Below are 21,299 nucleotides of genomic sequence, written 5' to 3'. Positions count from 1 at the left end.
CTACTTATTTTGCGCTATCACATGTATTGAGACCGCACCATTGCAAAGAGTTATTTGCAACTCTCCGTTGTACTGTGAACAATCAACCTTTTCATGACGATGCTCCAATTTCGGTGAGTAAAATGCGTAGAGAGAATGTAAAAACTCAAAAGGTATGATGTAAGACTCACAAATTTGTCTGGTTGTCGCGGATTAGACAAATCAAGCTTAGTGTTCATTGTATGCCACATTACGGTCCCACCATATAAGGCAACTATAAAATCAGGGCGGATTAATAAGTAAGTCGGTCATTGGAGGCAGATTGAAAGAATCTGGTCAGCTGTCTCGATGCACGGAGATCAACGCTCTCATTGTGTCGGGAAAGGTAGTGACAGAGAAAATTAAGCTCCAGATTCCTCCGGTATTTTTGTGTATGAAAATCGCTCGCAAGGCGGGCAGATGTGGCTAGTTACGATACGTATATATAGAACGCAGTACGCCAGCGCCGCCCAGTCGTTTACAGCCGTTCGCTCGCGTCGCTTGTTATTTCGCGTACACGGTGCGGTTTAATCCACGTTTCTGTAATCAAATCAATTTTTCGTACAACGTTTTTTGTATAGAGACATAAATGAACAAGAACTATTGTTGTATTGTGTTTTGTGTTAAGACTGTTTAGATAAGTGCTGTCTTGCATAAATTTTACCTGAAACTGAAAGCTCAGGTCGCATATTTCATAAATTAACAGGTAAGAGGCTAGACCGTAGTATATGTATTTTTGTTAATATATTTATTTTATATAATAGATTATTGGGTTTCTATGATTTTTGCTGCCAGTATACCTAATGGTATTTTATACATAGCTAACTACTAATTTTATGTTGTTGTTATTATTCATATTATGTCAATGGATGAGGCTGTGTTAAGAACCTTCTTCACCACTTTATATAATACATTAATTACACACATCGAATAGACTGGTATATACTGACATATGTTTCTAGATCTATTTCGTAATAATACTAAACAGCCTCCAGGTTCCTTGTGTATGAATTTTAGTTAAGTTAAGTTACTCTTATATAGTTTAACATATATATAGTATAACATATTAGGTGTAGATAATTAACTAGCAGATGAGAGAACTGAAAAGCTTTACGCAATCGTAGTTTGAGAGAGCGATTAAGCAATTTTCTCGAGGTTCCTACACCTATTTTCAACAAGCAAGCTACAGTCAAAGCTTAATTCACATATGTAGCACGTTAATCTTATTTTTTCAAGAAAAGCCAGTCAAAATTATATGAAGATATTTCGAAAAAAAATGTTTCATAACTAAGGACTATCATACATAATTGTAATTCTCTATTTCACCCGTTTGTAAGTATTATACAACATTCCACCCCGATTTAGGGGTAGAATTAAAAAAAATCCTTTGTAGGTCTATAGGGTAAAGAATATTCTCTCAATTTTTTTTATATTCTACGTTTGAGCTGTTAGTTCAACGATAAAGAAAATCGCATCGTTGTACATATTATTTAGGACATAGGGCTATGATTTAGGCTGATTCCATAGGATACGACTTGTTAGGGAAAAAATATTTACAAGCAGTTTCCAGTGACTTTGTGAGCGCAGGTACAATTTCTGATTAGTACTCTTTCCCCCCAGTAACAAACCGAAGCTCTTCGATACGCTTAGCGTCTTTTCTGAGTTTCTTTCTTGCTGACCATTCAGATCAGCAGTCCTAAGGGGCGAAGCGTTCATATAGACTAGACTTTCTCAAGCAATGCTCTATCAAAAGATTTTACAAATCCTCCGTAACTACAGAAATAGACAATAACGTTAGCGAGTCAAAACAAAATCTATTTAGCTAAACATGAATTATTATAATTATTTAAATATGAATTAATTATTATAATGGAACAACGGGAATTCAAAATACTAAGTTTTAGGCTAAAGAATCCTACGAATCGCGCACCAATGAACACACAGGTTGTACAATGTACGTTATGTCTAGTCTTTGAAGTAGCCGAAGCCTACGTTTTAGCAGCTGCTGCTTTGTTAAATAATTGTTATAAAAGTCTTAAGCACCTCGGAAAGTGCATAGTTAATTTAATTAATTTTTTAAACATTAATTATTCAGCTCAGATAAAATTGATTATACATACTCGTAGACGTTTTTAAATTTAAAAACTGATACAGAAAGCCATCCGTGGTTTACACGAGACCACTTATTTCCGTTAACGCTAACTCTTTCCTACTCGTTAATAGGTATCCGCAACATGATAATCCCCATAACATGTAGGTATTATTATGAAATGTAGCGGTGTTTTTCCAACTCTTAATTTTATTTATAGACGGTTTTTGTCAAGAGCTTAGATTAAATTGTGATATAGTAGATTCTAAATTATGCCCACCAATCCGCACTGGGAAAGCGTGGTGGACTACGGCCTTTGCCCCATCTCATTTTGGGAGAGACCCGTGCCCTGTAGTAGTCCGGTAATGGGTTAAAATAAACACAATAACATTTCACAAAGTACAAATAAGTTTTAGAAAATTTGACCGATAAAACGATGTTTTCTTTTCGATGGATCACAATGGATATTATTATATTTGTTTGATATGGATATAATATATATGTATCGATACTTTTTGGCAATTCAAAATTCAAACGCATTAAAAAGTAAAAAACGTTCTAAATCCGGAAGGAACACATTTATAGACGATACTATCATAGCTAATGTGGATACCAACGAAAATATTATTTATTGGAAAATTGTTAACTGTTTATAAATTTTTTTGTTGTATTTTTTGCATTAGTATACTACCACTGAGATATAATTGTAAGAGCAACAAAAAGCCAGGTTTCCTACTTTGTAAGCCATTTCGTAATTAAATGACGTTCGTTTGCGATAACTCTCAACCGCTGATGCCAAAAGTTTGCAATTTACGTAGGTAGACTTAGCGTTATAGGTAATCGCTCCGTCAAATCTACCAAAATGGTTAAAAGCAAGATTTGTGCGATACTTTTTTCATTTGTCATATTTCTGTAACCACTCACGCTATGGAGTATACTACAACACACATCGCCATCAAGGCCAAAAGTAAGCGCACCTTGTGTTATGGGTACTAAGATTAATGATGAATAATTTTATGATATACATAAATAGCATAATACATATACATATACATATAAAATGGGTTTTTATGGGACACTGAAAAATATTAATATTCATCACACAAACATTTTCAAGTTGTGTGAATCGAACACGGCCTTTGACTCACAAAGCAGAGCGCCTGCCCACTTCAACAGTCTGTCGTCAAATAACTGTAGACATACTCAACTATATTTCAAATAAAAAGAAAAATATTGCTATAGGGTAGAAATTTTTAGGTTCCTCCATCAAAAGGGTTTTATTTTCACACTCTCAATTAGACATCATAAAAAAAGCTATTTAGAAATCCCACTCAGAGTAATGCAATGGCAGTATGATTTCAAAACATCAGTAGTATTTACATCAAACAAAAAGTACATTTTAAATTCGCTTTATTATTTTGTACTATTAGTAGTTTTAGTAAATATCAAACTTTTACATAATCGATGTTATTGAAACTAAACCAAGGCTTCGATCTAATAATGCTAACGTAACAAAAAATGACCTTAATATTCAATTTCAAAGTTATACATCTAACCGGGTTAAATAATAATAATTAACAAAGAAACCACCAGACTTTCTAGTAAACAATTTCTGTTTAATCCCAACAAGCAAAACTGTGGTTATTTAGACAATCTTTGTTATTATGATAACATATTATGACATTGGATCGTCTGTTAATTGATCGAACTGGGGCACACATTAATGTAAGAAATCGGTTAGGTATAGTGTGGCGTAGGTAGTGGTGTGCACCGTGGTCTTATAAGCAGGAGTACCCGGCTTCGATCCCCAGCAGGAGAGTTTTGGGAATTAATATTGGTCTGGTCTGATGAGAGGGTTTTCTGTTTTTTTTTTTAATTATTAATTGATTGACCAAGAGCCCACCTGATGGTAAGTGGTAAACCATCGCCTATAAACAGAGCAAAGCTTCCAAGATAATGCAAGGAACACATCCAGTGGCGTGCAATTCATACATGCACAAAAGCACTGCATACCCAAATTATCTTATATAACTCGTATTGATGGGGAATTTTTCCGTTTTATGCCATGTACCTTCTTTATGCATACCCTGGTCACAAACCCTGCGCACGCCACTGAACACATCCTGCCAATTGTTGCCCTGTGTCCATCAACCTGAGGCGAAGGGGTTAAGCCGCATGTGCCTGTAATTAAACCGGAAGCCACGCCCTTCAGACCGAACACAAGGGTTTAGCTGTGGCTAGTCACCATCCTAGCGAAAAAGTCAAAACGCCCAGCAATTTTGCGTTGCAATACGATGGCGAGTAGAAACTGATAAGTTGGGCTTCATCAAACAATCAATCCTAACCGTATTCGGTGACAGCGACTGTTTCGGATTTCGGCTGAGAGCGCCGCTGGTGAGCTCTTAGGTGACTCGCATAACCTAATTTTGTGCTAAACGTTCGGCTGCATCGCTACACGTCAACACAGGCAATATAGTTATATGATACGGCCGCTGGTGGTCGGGCCTTTAGCTCATCGCGTTTAGCATCAAACTCCTTAAGTCGTCACAACTCAAATTTCTTCACGTTCGTGTTCACTAAGCGCCGCCAATGTGAGCGGTCTTTCGTAAAGGTCTCCCATCTTGCCAGAACAATGGAACATTGCTTCATATGACGCTTCAGCACATCTTTATACCGCAGAAGCTGGCCGCCTTGTTTCCGCTTGCCATCTTGCAGTTCGGAGTAGAAGATGCGCTTTGCAACTCTCGGTGGGCTTAATATAATTAACCCTTAACATATTAGCCCGCTACCACTTACCATTAGGCGATATTGCAGACTGCAGTCAACTTGTAGGTCAAATATAATGACTGAATGAATGAATACACTTTTATTGTACGCCACAGAGAAAATTTGCAGAGATACAAATACAACAGCACAATAAGGTAGAACGTACAATTTGGCGGCCTTATCGCTAAATAGCGATCTCTTCCAGGCAACCAAAGGCATACAAGAAAATGTTATAAGAAATAAGTAGGTGGTACAACAAACAAAATTAAATATTAGGACTTAAAACTAAATTAACATAAAAAAACATAAAACATAGTATATACTAAACATAACATATTAAAGATATGTACAAAAATATAAAATATATTCCATACATATATACAAACATATAAACATACAAATACGCTACTATAAATACTTAATTAAAAAAATAAATAAAAAAAAATATAAAATAAAAAATTTAATAAAATAAAAGAACCCTCAAAAATATGTAGAAAACGAAATAAACAAAAATGAATACAGTGATCATTCCCATCAATGCCCGGCCGATACAGACAAGTAGTGATCCTTCACTTGTTTCTTAAAAATAAATATAATAAATAAACTACGAAAATGTATATCGCCTTTATGCCCCAAAGTAAGCGTAGCTTGTGTTATGGGCACTAAGATGGCTGACGAATATTTTTATAAACAATATACAGAAATACTTATAACAAACAGATGAACACCAAGACACTGAGAAACATAAATGTTCACCACACAAACATTTCCCAGTTTTGGGAATCGAACCCAAAGCAGGACTCAGAAAACAGGGTCGCTGCCCACTGCGCCAATCGGCCGTCAGTCGTACTTGAAGTACAATGAAAAATAAAATAAAAACCCAGAAAATTAATGGTGCCAAGTAGAAGACTATATCAATTATAATGAGTCACTTTATCTTAGCACCAATAGACGCTAGTATCCTAAGATCCAAAAAATATCCTAAGTTCCAAAATAATAATAGTTTCCTAAGATACATAGTATCCTAAGATCCAAAAAGAAAAGGCAATCCGCATCTTAGCTGCTTAAATTGGCCTTTCAATCAAATTAATTGTGTTGGGTAAATTACCGACAAAAGTGGATGACAAAACATCTCACTCCGATATCAGATAGTTTAAAATTTTATACATTTCATACTGTATAGTATTATTACATTTATTTATACATCAAAATATTATCTCGACGCGTCATTCGGTAAATTTCGTACGGGTAAATGGATTTGTCACTGTCTACGGGTCCGGAAAAACCAATTTTTTATCAGAATTCCGCCTGCGGTGTTACCCGTTAGTTATCGTTTATGTGCCATTTGTTTTGCTTAACTCCACTTTTAGTTTTAGTTGGTTTCAAATAAGAACACCTGTAAAAGATTTACGGGAAAGTTACAAATATCTTCTATTGATTCTCATTTAATTGTTTCACTGCTTTTGACTTGTAATATCATTAGTACAGAACATGATTACTTATTGGTGACGATAGATGGATAGATAGATGAAATCTTCATTGCGCAATTTACAGAGAAAACAAAAGATGAAATAACAAAAATAATTGCGCAAAGGCAGCCTATTACTATTACTTTACTCTTCTCCAGACAACCCTTGATGGAAGAAATGAGAGACCAACGCTGCTACCCCAACGTCCAGCTGTTCTGCGGGCTATGTACCTAGTAGTTCACATAAAAAAAAGAAAATTACTAACATAAACTCAAATATATTCGATAAGAAGTAGGTTTACCACAGCGGATTTTCTTGACAAGCGAAATTAATAACTTCATCCATGTGACCGGAAGTCGGGTGCTGAACGGTAAACGTGCTGGCAGTTTGTTTTGTATTAAAGATTTTCGTTTATTTACGTATTTCTCCTTTACATTGTGGCTAATTTTCAGTTAGATACTAAGTTTATATTGATGCATATAAATTTAAGAGATTTAACAACTTGTACATCTAGTGATTACGTTTTTCATTTCTCCTCGCATGGGAGGAAACTTATTTTAGCAGGTAGGTACTGTCACAATATATTGGGATTAGAAAACATCAATTTGCAAATCAGTTCTTGTACTTAAAATTTCAATGGCATAAAATCCGTACCCGAATCAGAATGAAATTTTAATTATAATGAAATATAAAGTCGCAGAAAAATTAAAAAAATATCTTCATTATTCATTCTTAAATTTTTTATAATAACATTCTTACAAATCTTGCATAGTAAACTTTATATTTTAAACCGTCTCATTAAAGCATTTTTTTGAGAAATTCTTCCAATTACATAATACGAACAACTGTTTTTTAGTGATGAACATCGTTCGATTAAAAATTCATCATTCATTTAATTGGGCAAAATTTAATTTTACTTCGAAGTCTGCATTCCTACTGTCTCGTCCATGAGGTGTTCGTTTCTCGTTCTTTACAATGCACAGTAAATTTTCATTTTGTTAAGCTGTCAATTAGTATCATACAAGCAAAGGACGACATACATGATGTAGACACTGTGTTCCGTTTGTGAGCCCTCATTAGCCTAATTTTAAACGCTTAACCTCCTATGAGTCAGCCGAAACATTGTGCAATTTTCATGACTGCGTTGGATCTTATTGTTGGGCCAACAACTAGGTCAAGTTTACTACGAACTCTGGTATCAAAATCTCCGTATTTTATGAATATTTCCACGTTTTTCTCAATTTCACGGGATAGCCTTTCATCTCCATCGCCATTAAACAAATAAACTCCCAAGTTCACGAGCCCTTCTATGATACTGAAGGTCTGTTCTCAAAAATATTCCTGTAACGCTCTACATTGAACTCTAGCAATTGATGAACATTAAATAGCAGTGTAAACAACGAGCAATGAATGTACGCCTTGATGAATGATGTATACAAACCTCCAAATCGATGCCAGAAGTAAAAAATATTTTTGGAATGGAATAGTTTCATAAAAGACCTTCAACTTTTCTGATCTGTTTGTAAAATTTCGTAAGCGATGAATGAATGCATCAGAGGTAGCACTAGAATATACAATTTGATCTAATGAATGAAAAAATAAAATAGTAGATAAATTTTTTCTTGATATTATAGTTTATTATTTCACGATTAAATTATTTCCTGAATGTTTTTTCATCGACAAAATAGTAAAAAATTTTCTTCGTCGCGCTGTAAAAATAAAAATGACGGAAAAAAAATCATTTCATGAAAAAGAAGTTATAAGGTCTGTTGTATAAAGATAGACAAATTGGGTAATATTAATAAGATACTCAAAGAGTTGTTCTTAATTGGTAGGCAGGCAGTAAGTATGCCCAAAGATCTTCAAACGCGTTCTGAATAACTTCGGCCGTCAATGTACCCAATGATTAAAAAGTCTAGTACCCAATGTTGAGAAGCTACGCTAATAGAAGAAATTTTAAAATTAATCTCTGAATAAGATAAACGAAATTCCTCTTTAATTTGACAACGAGACAGGATCCAATAAATATATTTTGACAAAAAATGTATAATAAATTGCGCATGTCAAACGAGAGTCATAAATAGTTCCCAGATAATGGCCGAACTGTGGCCATTCAGATCCAGAAGGCGTTCACCTCGTGGACTAAATATAAATCGATCCACATGCCTGCTAATCCAGTATAACGATGCATAATTGACTGCTTAATAACAATATTTTTCTTATTTTTAAAGTTAGCCCTTGACCCATACCCATAATCGGTTTTTAACATCATACCGGCACTAGCCACAGCCAAAGCTTCCTATAGAGAAAATATAGCATATGATCACAGATATTAGCTCAGGTCTTAGTTCTGAGCTCTTGCTTGATTAATTATTAATTTCCCGACTCTCCTCAACTCACCAAAAGAGGAGAAACTACAAAAGAGGTTTACTCACCCATTAAAACCATTATTGGGGCGGTGTGGAGGATCTAAGGTATTCAAATTCAAACTTAATTTATTAAGTAGGCTTAATTAATAAGCACTTTTGAAACGTCAAGTCAGTGTTTGTAGTGACTCTACCACCGGTTCAGAAAGCAGATTCCACTGAGAAGAGCCGGCAAGAAACTTTCTGTTTTGTGAGAGATGAGAGCGGAATGGCCTGCTTCCAAGCAGCCTTGTCGTTAAGGAATTCATCAATCGTGTAGTAACTACGATTTGTTAAATGTGTTTTAATATATTGTTGAAACTTAGGTAAAGGTAGATCTAATATTACCTACGGACTTTAGCGTTGTTGGACTACGGCCTAACCACTACTGATCTAATATTAATAGGGGTTAGGCCGTAGTCCAACAACGCTAGTCCATTGAGGATTTGTGGACTCCACACGCCTTTGAGAACATTACGAAGAACTCTCTGGCAAGCAGATTTCCTCACGATGTTTTCCTTCACCGTTGAAGCAAGTGGTATTAATGAAATAAAAAACGCTCATAACTTTGAAATATTAGAGGTGCGTGCTGGGATTCGAACTCGGCCTCCTCAAAAGTGTAGCCGAATTCCTTGCCACTAGACTATACCACTTCAGATATTTTTTATAGTAGATTAGTATAGAATAATTAAAAGTTCAGAAAAACATTCACTAGGTAGATACCTAGGTCACGTTACACAACGCAATGCAACCACCCGAACCAAGCAATCTAGATAGGCGTGTTGACTATGTTTCTGACACCACGTGTCTATCTTTCACAGCCGTCGACGCTTATGGTGCTCCCACATTGCCGTTAGAAAATGTTTAATAACGTTAGTAAACATTTGTTAGCAAACATTTAATCACAAATAAATTTTCATGTTAGAAAATGTTTAGTAATGTTAGTAAACATTTTATAACAAAACAAATTATAACAAAATAAAACATGTGTTATCTTTTGTTTGTAAACATTTTATAAGGGTGATGGCGGGATAGGCGGCATCCAATAAGAGCGCTTTTTCTTCTTTTTTAAACAAAAAATAAAAGCTATTCCAATGAGCAAATCTTCTTCCATTTTCGTGTAGACGTCCTCAGCCCTCAGAAGGCGAAACCAAACTGCGAGCCAATACTAGATGTTATAAAATGTTTAAACATTTTCCATCAATGTAGGAGCACTTATAACATGTAACAGTTTCTAACAAAGTGCAACAATTGTTAACATTTGTTAGTAAATGTTTTGGTGTTATAAAATGTTTACAAACATTTTATAACGGCAATGTGGGAGCACCATAAGGGTCACGTGCAGGTTCTGGGCAATGTAAGTGATACACGTGACTTGTCGATAAGCCTTGCCGAGTGGGATAAATTCATTTTTTAAAGTTGGTCTGTTTCGGTTTGAAAGGCTGATCGTGCATAGAAGAAGCCGCCAAGAGACTGATTTTTGAAAGAGCAGTTGCTCTTTTCAAAAATCAATGTAGAACATTTTCTTACCAATATATTCGAAATTATTCAAAAGGAAACTACTTTCCAAAAATATTCTCTTATAATAAGTAATTAATGTCCGATTCAGACCCGAAATTACTAAGCGTCACCGACGTTGTATTTAAATACATTTCAAATCTTAAGAAGAGATGCAAAAGTGTAAAAATATTAAACACGTGGAACATGAAAATGAATTTAAAAAAATTAAATAAAAATCTGTCCTCATTTCCTATCTAAAATCGTTAATAATGTTTTGATCTCAAATGCTATGGGAAAATTGTCAATTATAAGTATATATACTTTGTAAGAAAAACATGTTCCTAATATTTACAACAGTTTTCCTGGTTGTAGCCATATTGCAATAAAACTAAAGTTTATTATTTTAGTAACCAGTTTATGGCTTACGAAATACTGTATACTTAACAAATATTTACGGTTTTCTCTTTAGGTGCTCTTCAAATCTCGTTCAGTAGGTTTATTACTCTCATTGTGATCTTTGTGTGAGCGGTATGACTGAAAGTATCCGCAAAAGTTACAGAAAGAAAGTCTTTGATCTCTTAAATAAACCCGGCTAATGACACCGCAAAAGATATAATCCAGTTTTGGGACACCGGATATTGCATATTAAGAAATGTGCTATTTCTTATGTAACTGAAATTGTATAATTTCAAATGTTACTTGGTCTTGCTTCTCTCTGTGGCAATAGAGTAACAAGTAGGTAACACACATTAAACTGATATAATAGTTGACTGCTGTGATAAGTCAGTCTCGCTCGAAATAATTGTCTAATCTATTAATCATACCACATTTTAAATACCAACCTACCAGTTAATAATGTAAACAAGGAAGTGAACAGCGAGACCTCGAATCTCTGTCAATGTCAAAGGATTCGCAAGCTTGGCTAAAGACCTTGAGGCCGCCTTGTGCACTTGGGACGATGGGAATTAGCCGCTTCTATTGGAAGGTCTCGACCTTCGTAACACAGTAAACCAATTGGGGTCTTTATACAAAATCAATATGTAAACAGGAATTTGTTATTGGAATTGTGTAACTCGAGGTCGAAGATAATATTAAATTATATTCGCATGAACAATATTAGAATCGGCTCATTGGCACAACATAAATAAAATTTGAAGAGTATTCTCTCTAACATGATGTTATTTGTAGAGTACCATCATAATCAATCCTTTACCGGCCTAATGCAGGGACCAGGTGTCCCTTCTATGAGATATGTTAAAGGCGTAGTCTACCACGCTGGCCAAGTGCGAATTGGTAAATAGACTTTACACGTCTTTGAGAACGTTATGGATGACTCTCGGGTATGTAGTTTCTCTAACGATGCTATTTGCGTCATAGTTAAAGCAAGTGATATTTTAATTGAATAAATTTAAAACGCACATACCTTAGTGCATGCCGGAAATCTAACTCGGTAAAATGGGATAGTACCTACTATCCCATTTTTATTCGTCTATTTCACTCTCTATGTAAATAAAATGTTAATAACAGTTGCAATTTTTTATGTGCTTTAGAAAAATGTATCGAAAGTATATACATATATACTTTCGATACATTTTTCTATACGGCATTCCGAATCGAATGAGCCATCGTTCATATTTTTGGGAGCTTGATCAAGAATTAACACATTTTCGAACTTGTTGACTGTTCTAAATAAATTTATCCATAAAATTATAAGAAGTATGCTGAACAAGTTTTTGATAAACGGCAAGGTTAGCTTAAAGACAATGATTTCCAAATTACTAAACACAAATAAATGTGGTCCTCGTAATAGATTGGAAAAAGTTTCCGATTACAGTTACTTACCTAACCTAACAGCAAAGCGTTGCTTACAAATACTTCAATTGATAGGAAATTAGAGACAGAGACGTGTTAAATCTTTAAAATGATTACGATGATTCAAGTTCAATGTTTGAAATGCGAATTTACACCCACTAATCCGTTTCTATCTTCGTAGAGCTAAAGAGATTCACCCACGCCTCGATTCGTCTCACTGTGACTAATATAAGCTTAATTTGTTAAGTGAAAACCGCGCTTAGTAAAAAAACACTGTCTACACCTACGCTTATGACCTTTTGCATGTGTAACTTAGATACATTTTGTTATTCGCCATAAACGGAATAGATAATATTATGCAAAGTTATTAGGTATAACTTTATTAAAATAATCGTGGGATACGGTTTCGCTTGTTGAATGTAACTTGACGACCTCCCTATAACCCAATGAGAGGGTTCGATTCCCAGCTAGCAGTTTGGAATTTTTGAATTTCTTATTTTTTTTGTTTGGTGGGTGGCTTCAGCAGTAGCTACTTACCACCTTACCGAAAAAATCACATCGCCAAGCGAATTAGCCTTCCGGTACGATGCCGAGTGGACACAGATTAGGGGTATTGGTGTAATACTAGTAGAACTGCCTTAAAAGGTTTGCCCGCCTACCTTCTAAGACTGCAACATCACTACTCAGGTAAAGTTGCTGTTAAGGGCTAACTTGTTTCGGAGTAAAAAAAAACATGAAACTTCCGGTACTGTTCCACCTTTCGTGGTATTTTACAAATAAATCATGTATTTTATTTTAAAGTCCTTATTACCAATCAAAAAGTTCTTTTGACTGAAGCAGAGACTATCACGTGAAAGACAAATCAAATTATTGAGAGATAATTTAATTAAATTAACTTTCTATTATCGGTCAATGATTGCACTCCACTTCGCAAATCTACGTTTCAGTCGAAACGCACCCTATGCTTTTTATTTGTGAACAGAAAACAATACTTATAATGCGATCCTTTCCAACAAATAAACATTTATGGACGTTAAACATTTTGAATTGGATTCGTTTTTTCTATTCATTGTAACTGCACTGCTCTCTCTGTGTCCTATGGGAGTGGAGGCGTGTGCCCAACAGCGGCATGGAAACTGGAAACAAATACTTTCGACAGTATTTCCTTCACTGCATTATTCTGAATAGTTTTGAAGCATTTCCTGGTATACTAACTTAGAAATTTAAAATTTCGTTTTTCCTAATTTTTTGTTACTGAGAATAGGGTCTTGTCTTTTTATATAGCAAATTTATTTAAGATTTAGTACAGAAATGTATTATTTATCCCCGAAAATATTAACTGTAATCCAATTTGTATATAATCTATAGATTACTCAGGATACAAATTGGTATTGATTGATAAGAGAATATTTTTGACATATTATAAGCCATGCTGGATCATCACACAAAATCTGATCTACGATAGGCATAACAAACATTGACGGGCGGTCGTGATTCCACGTGCCCGAGGCAGTATCTGTTATTATAAGTATCGAAACAAACCTATTTATTTGATAATAATTAATTAAAATTGAAAGACGTACTGTTAGTGAAAGGAATGTGGATTGTACTTACACGTTTATCAGGAAATATTATTACTATCAAACAGTAAATAACAAAATAATTAGTAGTCTGATTTTTGATCTTTTTAAAATAATTTATAATATTAACGCTTGTTAAGGCACTCACGCAATACGTGAAATAGAAACATAGACAAAGAATAGGTATTGGGATCTCCGTATTCTTGTAATACCACCAGATGATTTTGTTTCAATACCAGTATCAAGTTTTGTTCAGTTGGATAACAGTAACAAGTTAGATAACTTTTAATTGCAAAATATCTGCCTGCTCTAACGAAATAAATGGCAATTAGATTTCCTCTACAAGTCTATCTTTGACTGTAATTGTCTTTGACTGCACTTTCTACTGGTTGTAAGTGGTGATGCGGTCTAAGTCGGGGTCTCACCTGTCAGGGGTATAGAAGTTATATCCATACCATTAATCGGTTTCTACGTGACCTCGTGCCGGAAGACTAAACTGCTTGTCAGAACGTCTGTGTGAGTAAATTTTCGTAAGCTCTAAGTATAACAATCCTTTCATCATACGTGTAAATGAAAGCCGATATAATACTTCAGAGGCTATAAAGGGACATTATTTACTGTCTCTGAGACTTAGCTGTGAAATCGAGACGCTGATAGTTTTGGAGTGACCCGTTGCCATAGTTTTTACTGAAAGTACCTAATCAGATGCAGCCCTAAAATCAAATGCAAAAGTAAAACCAAGTGACTCCTGTCACTTATTAGTTACGCGTCGCATAAAGTAGGTACTAACCACGTTTCGGTATTTTATCTTCAATAGGGTTGTCATAAGTAAACTTTTAGAATTTTTTGAAAAGTGTGTATGAAAAAATGAATATGCTTTTTTTTAATTTAATATTTTCACAGGGTGATTCCTTATGAAATATACTTATGCACCTTTCAACAGTATTTCGTAATTCTGTTACACGTTGTATATTTAGTTGAACTAGACTAAACCTATTCTACAGAAAGCCAATATCGATTAATTACTCACTATCCAGCTCCTTTATATATGAATATTTGTTCGAACTGAATACGAGCACTCCTCACATAATCATAAGTCCTTTTGCATATATTAATGGATTGTGGAAAGGGTCTGGTAACTTAAAACCTTTTTTTTATTTCGTACCTACCTTAAGCAACAGCGTCAAATTCCATCTTAAATCTATTTAATACGTAAACGTGGTCATAATAAAACAAAGAGCTTAATGAGTTTTTTAGGATTCATTAATTACAAAAACACAATTTTACGAAACCTTTTTTAATTCCTTAAAGCTAATGTACTCCGTATATCGAATTTGTAAATTTTAAATGTGCAGATTTTACTTGCGCATTTAGCTGTCTACTGCTGCGTCAAAAGCAAATGCTTGGCAGCATCCGGCGTTTTTTTAGCGACAGGGAGTGGAAATTATTTTATTTGTTGGCGCCAAACATAAATAAAAGCTTGACAGCGTCGCGAGTCGCGACGCAATATCCATACACTACCGGCGACGGTACACGGCGGTGAATCGAACAAGTTCGCTAATGTGCAGGGCGATTTTTTTATTCGACTAAAAGTTAGCCCTTGACTAGAATTTTCTGGTGGTAAATGATGGTAGCGAGCTCTTAGGAAGTATGGCAATTATATTAAAACCCTATATCCCTAATATTCTATATTTATGAGCTGTATTTTCGATATCGTACCGGAACTAAATCGCTTAGCGGCGCGTAATTGTCGTTAGGGTGATAAACTAGCCACGCCCGAAGCCTTTCACTAGACCAGACCAGACAAAATTCAGAAATTATAAATTCCCGACTTACCCATGTCGAACCCGGGGCCTCTAACTTAAAACCACAAAACTCACCGCTGCGCCAGAGAAGTCTTGATTTGAGTATTGCTATTTTCATGGATCGTTATTTAATTAATTGGTCATTGCTATATTAGGTTTTAACTGATCATTCGATTAAAACCCTAGCGTGACCGGTATTTTAATAATAATAATATTATAACTTTTCAATTAATTTACATTAATTTCAATATTAAATTTTATCTACAGACATGAATGAACTGAACGCAACTAAAGTACCAAACGTGTTCTTTAATCTACATTCTGTAACGAAGTCTTAGTCAAACATTCAAATCGTAAGGCATCGCTCATTTATGAACCGCAATTCATACTCCGACGGAATTAAATTCTGTCAGCCTCGTAATTGCGAATTTTTACATTGCATTCGAACATTCTTACTGTTTTTAGATTATTCTAGATTGTGCATCATGTCGAAAAATCTTTACATAAAAACAACATAGGTACGTCAAATATAAAGCAATATCATCTTTTAAACTTTAACTCATAAATTAAAATCAAAAATGTTTTACACTTAACAAAAAAGCTTTGGTTAGTAAAAGCTTGGCTAGATTTGAACGCCGAAAAGATAAGAGCGTACGAAATCAATGTTTAAATTGTTCCATCCCATAAAATGGTCCTCGCAATAAAAACCAACGATAAAATCACGTAAGAAACTAGATTTACTATCGAAATAAAGTATACCGGCTTTTAATTTGACTTCGCTTCTTCGCCCAAATGATAAACGACTTAGCAAAACGAATTTGTTGTACCTATTCGATTTAAATTTAAATGAAAACTTGTTTTAAAATATAAACGCTATGATTTCCTCGTGTCTTGTAATTTTAATCCAACTTTTGATAACGTTATCAAAAAGGAATCTACGAAATTTTAACTTTTTTTGTAAGCTAGCTGTCTTTTTTTACTTCTTAATCGACCCAGGTACCTATACTGTTACTAAGTATGATATGTACATTGTACGGTCAGGTATAACCTGTGCATATCTATAAATACCAAATACTTTGATAGTAACTGAAAGTAATTATATAATATTCAGAAATATATTCTATAATTAGTAATTATATAATATTAAGAAATATATTCTATAATTACTTTGAATTAGGCAGTGATAGCGCATTGGGTAGGCGCTCGACTTCACCTTGAGGTGGCCGAGTTCGAATCCCAGCACGCACCTCAAGTTTTTCCAAGTTATTTTCGTTTTATGTAATTAAAATATCACTTGCTTCAACGGTGAAGGAAAACATCGTAAAGAAACCTCCATGCCTGAGAGTTCTACATAATGTTCTCAAAGGTGTGTGGAGTCCACCAATACGCACTGGGCCAGCGTGGTGGACTACTGCCTTAACGCCCTCTCAGTGTGGGAGGAAACCCATGCTCTGTAGTGGGCCAGTAAATGTGATGATGACTATTTATTTATTTATTTATTTATAGGGTCTACCAGTGATTTTACATAAATAAAAATAATATTACTTATCATATAGACATTACACAGCGTATGCAAAACCATTTAAAGGTAAACACTACATGCTAATTTCGCTTATGAACTAACAATTTTCAAAGAGAAGCAATAAAAACGAATAAAAAGAACAACAACAAAAGCCGAATCAGCTACAAACGGAAAAAACTAAATTATTATTATAAAAGAAGTTATGATTAAAATTAAAATTAAAATTAGAATATGTTTAACTACTCTACATACTAAAGAGACTAATTATAAAAAATAAACAATGATTAAGATAGTATTAAACTCGGGATGACAGATTGGTTAATTTACTGATGATAATTTTACGAAAAGTATAGCACTTTTAAAGTTAATGTCAATTGACTGACTGAATTTATTGTATAATTTACATAACCGAGGGATAGTGGAGTTTGCGCCGAAGACTGTTCTGGTGCGTGGCGGCACGATCGCTATATACTATCAAATAAATTCAAGACAATAGTTCATTTATGTAATAATATTACATAGATAATTGCGTCATTGTTTGCGACTGTCACCTGCAAGCTCGTCTATACGCAACGGACTACGGTTAAAGCGTTTAGGAAGCAAGTGCTGACGTAAAGCAAGCTATTAATATCCTCTAAGCTCCATTGCGATGTTATTGTTGAGATTTTTGGTGAATTAATCAACCGCATTTCACACTTCACATGCCATCCGTCTTGTAGAGATGTGAATCACCCCAAATCTCTATTAATTATAAATGAAACATCTTAGAATACCTGTCAAAATACTTAAGTTTACATTCGTTCGAGTACCAAACCAACCTACCTTATATTGTTTTAGCAGTCTGTTTTCGATTTGTACTCTTTTTTGGATCAATGCCCTTTTCGGAATTTCTATATTATATTAATATAATAATTAATTAGTAATAGTGCTTTTAAAAATGCATTAGTAATTATTTTTCTCTTTAAATTTTATATTATGTTATTATGACTGGTTGAAACGATCTTAATTTAGTTTTAGATCGCGGTTGTTTGTTTATGAAGATCATAATGATCGTAAAATCTGGCTATTTGCTCTATAATGACGTATTTAGTATCGTATACTTATTTAATATAAATATAGTACCTACGAAAGTTGGTAGACGTCATCGGCGAGCGAGAACTATCTAATGAATGAAACCAAGAACGTCTCATGTTATCCCGCTGATTTTAGATTTAGTACTTGGAAGAGTTTCAAAACAATCAAATATTTTTTGTGGTCGCACGCCCGTATGTTTTCTTGAAATAATTCGCCGTCAGAAAAGGCAAAATAGATATTAAACAATGACTCAGGCGCAATAACGAAACGATAGGTTGTTTTTTTCGTATTTTTAGTAATCATACATTGTGGTGTTTTGGGTATTGGACCCATATGCCGTCACGGCTAGGCGCTCTTGTGCCGTCATGCTCATTATTTATTTAAGAAAATATATTAATTTAACAACGTTTGTTTGTTAATTAATATATTTTCTCAACTCTTAAACCCACTTCTATGTTTTATGTTTACCTACTGAATATTTCTTTCATTGACTGTAAATTTTACAATAAACATCGCTTCCGTATCCAAAGAATAAAACGGAACCCTATTAGTAAGCACAGCTGTACTTGTTCGACCGTCGATCTGTCTATGGTATTTAGTCAGTTGAAATTTGCACACATGATGTATTCCTGTTGCCGCTATTACCACAAACACATTGAAATAAATGTTTGTGGGGACAACAGACATTATTTTTTTTCGTTCTTATAGATAATGGTACTGAAACCTTCGTGTGCGAGTCCGACACGCAATTTGCTGTTTTTTTTATTAACATTGTGTTAATTGTTTCAGCTGAATTGCATCCAACCATGAGGGACGAGCGTGCTTGCCCGCCGCGCGTGCGCATCGCTGTCATTGGCAGCTCCCGAGTTGGCAAGTCTGGTGAGTAAAAACGCTTCTCTATTTATTTTTCGCAAATCAACATTCCTGTACAAATATAGATTTGATTGATACTAATGTTTCCCTCACTAATGTATGAATAAAATAAACTAACCATCAAAAGTTATGCGATCTTAATGTGAGTTATTTACACGAATGCTAAACAAATCACATTACGTAGATCGTGTTTAGTTTACACCGCTAGCGTGGTCCGCGACTTCTTACGGTTTTTAATAAAAAAAACCTTCCCATTCGTTTGTATGGCAAGGTTATTTCATGTTTATTCTCCACCTTTAAGGGTTTTTTTTTTTTCCTACTGGTAATAATAGCCTTTAATAACACATTAAATCTGTTAAGCCATTCCAACAGCTCAGACCACCAGACATTTTATGATGATGATGATGCTGTCTAATGTCAAATTACGATATTCTGAGCTCAAAGGAAATTATTTCAGCTCAAAGAAATACACAGACAGAAACTTCAATTTTTTTTGTTGTATATATAGACTAGATGCCTTTAGATACCTTTACGTCTACGCGACACACAAATTATATCATATGTATACGGACTCCGCTAAAACAAAACTCAGAAGCCATAGCTACACATTAACAATAATAATTTTTGAAATATCTCATGCGTTCATAGATAGATAACATCTTATGACCCAAATTCCTTATGTTTAAATGGTTTATTATAGTATGAAAATATTTTTGGCCCACTTTTACTTCTATCGCATTACAGAAACTTGAAACTGTACAAATTATTCATCACGTAGACATCTAAAATATTCTCACCTCAATAAATGATTCACAGACATCTAAATGGACAAAGGTGTTGATGTGACCTCATTGATGTAGTACATTATCGTATCATATATACAAGCGAGTGAAAAATATTTCTGGACTTTCAATAAATGCATAAATCATGAAAATTATTCAATCAGTCATGTAAATCCAAGAAAAGTTCAGTGCGTAAAGTTCGAAACCTAATACATTTTTAAAATCACTTTTTACGAATGCTTTATCTCAGAAACAATAATATTTAATTCAATGAATTATCTATAATTTAATTATAAAACTTTTTTTAATCATAATTATTTATCTAAAACCACATAGTGAAAAAACAATAAAATAAAAAATATAAATATCAAAACATGATTCAATCAAAAGACGAATCCTTAACTTTTAAGTCCTCTCGTAAGAGAAAAGTTTCTATAGAACTCAGATGCTGCCAGCCCTTAGCAGATTGGTGGACTTAAAAACAAAAACCAAGTTTCAGTCCAGTCCAGTTAACTAAAGGAAAAATTTAACTTTTCATGATCTCTTAGCCACCGTGCTTTTGGTTATGCGTGGTTGGATAAAGAAGTTTCTGTGCCCTGTTTGCCAAAATTAATAAAGCAAAATAACAGAACTCCAAGTGTTGCTGTGAATTATGGTCTAATTAACTAAGTAAGCGTAGCTTGTGTTATGGATACCATCATAACACAAGCTACGCTTACTTTTCTACTAGAAAGTTTTTGAATAAAACGGTTGTAACAAACAGCAGAACTTACAGACATAATTATTGATATTAGTATGGAAATGTTCTAAATATGGAAACGTAAATATAAGTTTTTTTTAGTTGTCAGAACAGCTGCCAGCGGTTTTTCTAAAGCTGAGTGAACTATAAACCATTTAGTTTATTTACTAATTAAAATATTATGAATATTTTTATAAAATTTTTTGGCCGAAATTAATTGCAATGACACTTATCGTTTTCATAAAGTATTATATAATCTACAAAATGAAAGGTTGTGTTATGTAAATGATTGAGAAACAAGCAGATTTATAGTTTTCAACTTTATAAAATTAAACATCCTCGTACGTGTAGGTACTTACACGTGTTTAATAACTTATCCATATCACTGACGTTTATTATGAAAACTAACGGATGAGTAAGCTCAGAGCTTCCGCGGTTTTTTCCGTCTCAATATTAATCCGAGACCAGCGTTATTTTTTTTTTTTTGCGAGCATCTAAAAGAAATGTCTGAAGTGTACTAAATCATATTGCTTTTGCTTCTGAATGTTTACCTACTTATTACAAGGCTGGCTCTCTTTGTCAGCACAACGTGCTGGGATTCTCCTATTTCCTTAGTTAGGAAGAAAGTAAACAAAGTGCGGTATTTTTTATTCGCTGAAACGTTTTATCGCAAACAAACACTGAAATCGTGGGTGTTTTATGGGATGGAATCTTTTGATATAATTTAACACGTCGATTGACTTATGAACGAGATAATATATATTATCAGAATACCATTTTGTCTTTGCTAAATTTTATTTTAACCGATTTCATAAATTCTTAATCAGATATGAGTCCTTATATGTTTCGCTTCAGACAGTCCACC

General features: G+C 34.1%; 1 protein-coding gene across 1 annotated transcript in view; it reads left to right on the top strand.

Moving 5' to 3' along the window:
* The first annotated feature begins 507 nt into the window (after positions 1–507).
* LOC120637268 (ras-like protein family member 11B) overlaps positions 508–21,299 on the top strand; it is a 34,066-nt gene continuing 13,274 nt past the window's right edge. The window contains exons 1-2 of the mRNA XM_039909024.1: positions 508–724; positions 18,830–18,919. Of these exons, the coding sequence (XP_039764958.1) occupies positions 18,847–18,919 (73 nt within the window). The 5' untranslated portion in view covers positions 508–724; positions 18,830–18,846. The remainder of the gene's footprint in view (positions 725–18,829; positions 18,920–21,299) is intronic.

Source organism: Pararge aegeria, chromosome 3 (genome assembly GCF_905163445.1).
Source record: "Pararge aegeria chromosome 3, ilParAegt1.1, whole genome shotgun sequence".
Taxonomy (NCBI): domain Eukaryota; kingdom Metazoa; phylum Arthropoda; class Insecta; order Lepidoptera; family Nymphalidae; genus Pararge; species Pararge aegeria.
The sequence above is the reverse complement of the archived record's forward strand: the minus strand, read 5'-3'. Positions and strand labels throughout refer to the sequence as shown.